This window comes from Cynara cardunculus (assembly GCF_001531365.2).
Source record: "Cynara cardunculus var. scolymus isolate 2C chromosome LG 5, CcrdV1, whole genome shotgun sequence".
Classification (NCBI taxonomy): Eukaryota; Viridiplantae; Streptophyta; class Magnoliopsida; order Asterales; family Asteraceae; genus Cynara; species Cynara cardunculus.
In genome coordinates, this window is record NC_037532.1 from 9593133 (window position 1) to 9596991 (window position 3859).

A 3859-nucleotide genomic window follows, 5' to 3' on the forward strand; every position below is an offset into this window, starting at 1 on the left:
TGAACAAAATATATAATAAATATAATATATATTAAAAATAAAAAACATAAAAATATAATAAGAAAATATTATAAAAGTTGGAAGGTTAAAATTGAAAATATTAAAAGGTTAAAATTGAAAAATAAAATAAATTGAATTTTATATATTTTATTATTTTATATAGGAGGGGGCGTAGAAAAGTAGGGAAAAAAAATGTAGGAGGGGTTGGAGATAGAATAATAACCCTAGATTAATAGATAAAATGTGCGACACGTGCTTATCGGGTCAGAAGAAAGTAGATAACGGCCCCAGATCTGATAGTTGACTTTTCTTTCTGACTTGTTTAGGAACCAAGAGCTTACCCTCCTCAATCACCACATCAAGGCTGATGGTCAATGTAATGTACCTTCCCTCCTGCTTTCTTTCTTTTCGTCAAACACAACTCCATTCATCTGCACATCAAATTGGTTCAATTTGTTCCATTGTTGATGTGGCTCTGTAAATGGTGACTCTAGGGCTTCCAAATCGTCTACTTGCGACTTGACTGTGTCTTGAGATTTCAAATTCGACGTAAATGGATCCAAGAATCCGGAGATTTGCTAGTTCTGCGAATGGAAATGGAATTAAATTCGGGAATCAAAGCATTACTGCGAAAGCCTTAGATAATCCCCCCAGGTTTGAAAATGCATGTTCGGTTTATGATCCGGTCAATGGGAATCTGGATTCGGTTTCTGTCTATGATCACAACTTTAGGGGTATACAATTTGATCGCAACTTTAGAGGTATACAATTTGATCCACCAACCAGTTCGTCGCTGGTTGTTAGTGCTGATGAGCTTCATGAAGATTGTGATCTATCGGATGCAATTTTGGGGTATATTAGTCAGGTGCTTATGGAAGAAGATATGGAGGACAAGTCTTGTATGCTTTATGAGTCTTTAGACCTTCAAGCTGCGGAGAAGTCCTTCTATGATGTTCTTGGCAAGAAGTATCCTCCATCACCGTCCTATGATGAAGGTTTGCTTTCTGTTGATCGATATATAGAGAGCCCAAGTGATTATTCCTCATTAGATCAGAATACATATGTTGGTGAATTCACTAATGGTAGTGGTTATTTACATCATGAGTCAAATCTACAAAGTCTTGGAGCCAATGACGTATCATGTAGGTCAGTAAGTTCATCAAACAGTGGAAATAATGTAATTGATGGGTTTATTGATTCTCCGGCAAGAACTTTTCAGGCGCCTGAGATTTGTGACGAGAATCAAATGATGCTCAAGTTTAATAAGGGTGTAGAAGAAGCTAATAAGTTTCTTCCCAGTGATAACAAGCTGTTAGCTTCTTTTAATGGAGGTGAATCTTGGCCTAAAGTTGAGAATAGTAAAGGTGGTGAACTGATGGTCATGGTGGATGGAAGAAACTTGCAGACATGGACAAGGGTGAGGAAAAGTCCTTGTGGGGAAGATGATATAGGGGTGGAAGAGAGGAGTATTAAGCAGGCAGCAATCTATCAGGATTCTACTTTGAGGTCGAAAGAGATTGATTTGATCCTTCTTTGTAGTCAGGGACAAGGTGATGTAGCTTTACGGTCTCTGCGCTACACCTTGCAGAAGGAAACGAGCAAAGACAAACTAAAAGATAAGGAACCAAAATGCTTAACCAAGGGGAAAGGTAAAGGCAAAGGCCGAAGTAGGAAACAGAAAAACACAAAAGAAGTGATAGATTTGAGAACTCTTTTGATCACTTGTGCACAGGCGATTGCTGCTGACGATCGAAGGAATGCAAATGAACTTCTGAAAAAGATCAGGCAGCATGCTTCTCCATTTGGCGATGGGAGTCAGAGGTTAGCTCACTGTTTTGCTGATGGTCTTGAGGCACGTTTGGCTGGCACTGGTAGCCAAATTTATAGAGCACTAGTTAGCAAGAAAACATCTGCTACTGATTACATTAAAGCATACCATCTGTATATTGCATCCTCCCCTTTCAGAAAGATTTCGAATTTTGCCTCAAACAGGACAATAAGAGATATGGCAGTGGCAGAGAATGCCACCAGGATACACATCATTGATTTTGGTATCCACTATGGCTTTCAGTGGCCCACCTTCATTCAACGTATTTTAGAAAAGGAAGGTGGGCCACCGAGGATTCGGTTAACAGGAATTGAATTTCCTCAACCTGGGTTCAGGCCAGCTGAAAGAATTGAAGAGACTGGTCTGCGGTTAAAGGAGTATGCTAGCCATTTCAATGTGCCATTTGAGTATAATCCTATTGCAAAGAGATGGGAAGATGTGAGTGTTGAGGATCTTAAGATTGATGAAGGTGAGTTTTTAGTGGTCAACTGTATGTATCGATCAAAAAACTTGCTTGATGAGACTGTTGGGGTGGACAGCGCCAGAAACGTGGTTCTTGACCTGATAAAGAAGATTAGCCCGGATATCTTCATCCATGGAATTCTCAATGGGTCTTATAACGCCCCATTTTTTGTCACCCGATTCAGGGAAGCTCTCTTTCATTTCTCAGCACTATTTGATATGCTTGAAACAAATGTACCCCGTGAGCGATCTGAAAGGATGCTGCTTGAGAGAGAACTCTTTGGAAGAGAAGCTCTGAATGTTATAGCCTGTGAGGGGTCGGAGAGGGTTGAAAGACCAGAGACATACAAGCAGTGGCACGCTCGTAATCTGAGAGCAGGGTTGGTTTCATTTCCTTTTTCTCGTGAGATTATAAAAATGGCAAGAGAGAAAGTGGGGTTATATCACAAGGATTTCATGATAGATGTAGACAACCAATGGCTTCTACTCGGCTGGAAAGGACGGATAATTTATGCCATTTCTTGTTGGAAGGTCGAATAAAGAATTCAACCAAGTATTTACTCCATTTTCAAGTAAATATTTCAACGAGCAGCTGCTTTAACTCATAACTTGATCTGACTCACCATATAGGAGGTCGTAAGACGATATAGAATTCTACACAGTAGATTTTTGAACGTTTTTTAAATTGTGATATGTGATGAGCGTGCCTTGACTGATACTTACCTTGCACATAATTTCTAGTGTGAATCATGATTCATTGTAACTTTGTTGCTTATATGTGACTTTTTTTTGTGCTTTCTAGATATGTTCCTTTTCCTTTTTTGCAGGCTGGGGGTTCTCTTGGAAACATCTTCTCTGTCTCATGTCTATGTACATCTGAACCCCCCCTCCCCCCTAACCAAAACCCCATCTTTGGATGGAATATACCGGGTGGGTTTGGTGTGGGTTATGTTGATTTTTAATGGTGATTCACTTGGTGATCAATGTGTGCATGCATTTGTGGTTTGTGGTGGTCTTTCTTTACCTAGTTGACTGTCCCCTTCTTTACTTGATTCAAAGTTGCAAAGGGTGATTTCAATTTGATGATGTAGGATTGGATTGAGAAATATTGCTGAAAGTAGGAGAGATGCATACCTGCTTGAATCAGGTTAGTAAATTCTAGTTGTGATGAATCGAGCAAGATTTTAACTTTCAAGATGGGGCAGAAAAGCAAGATAGATTGAGAATCCAACTCGCCTATAATGGCCCTGATTGCCCACGAGATGTTGGTTAATGGTCAAGAGTATGAGTATATTCACATGTGAATATATATTATAAGTTTTATAGGATGCATAATTAGCTTATTAAGTAGTCGAGTCTTCCCAATGTTGGTGGTTTATTTAAGCCAAGTTGAGCCAAAACATGCTAGGCTCAAGGCTGTGTTGGGAAAAACGAAGCCACTAACGGTAAACAATAAATGCGGAATTAACCTTCATTAGGCTAAACTTTCCCGACCCGAATGAACCTTTGAGGATGCAAACAAATAGGGTATTTTAAATGCAAGTAAAACAGCCCCCAAGACGTAAAAAC

The 3859-nt window shown here is 39.4% G+C and overlaps 1 protein-coding gene across 1 annotated transcript; it reads left to right on the top strand.

Annotated features, from left to right (window-relative positions):
- The first annotated feature begins 553 nt into the window (after window positions 1-553).
- Window positions 554-3055, top strand: LOC112512788 (scarecrow-like protein 9). The gene has a single exon (XM_025118932.1). The coding sequence runs from the start codon at window positions 554-556 to the stop codon at window positions 2828-2830; it is 2277 nt and encodes a 758-aa protein (XP_024974700.1). The 3' UTR covers window positions 2831-3055.
- The last annotated feature ends 804 nt before the right edge of the window (window positions 3056-3859 follow it).

Excerpts from the sequence above, each read along its gene's own strand:
- LOC112512788 (XM_025118932.1), top strand. The coding sequence starts at position 554 with ATGGATCCAAGAATCCGGAGATTTGCTAGTTCTGCGAATGGAAATGGA.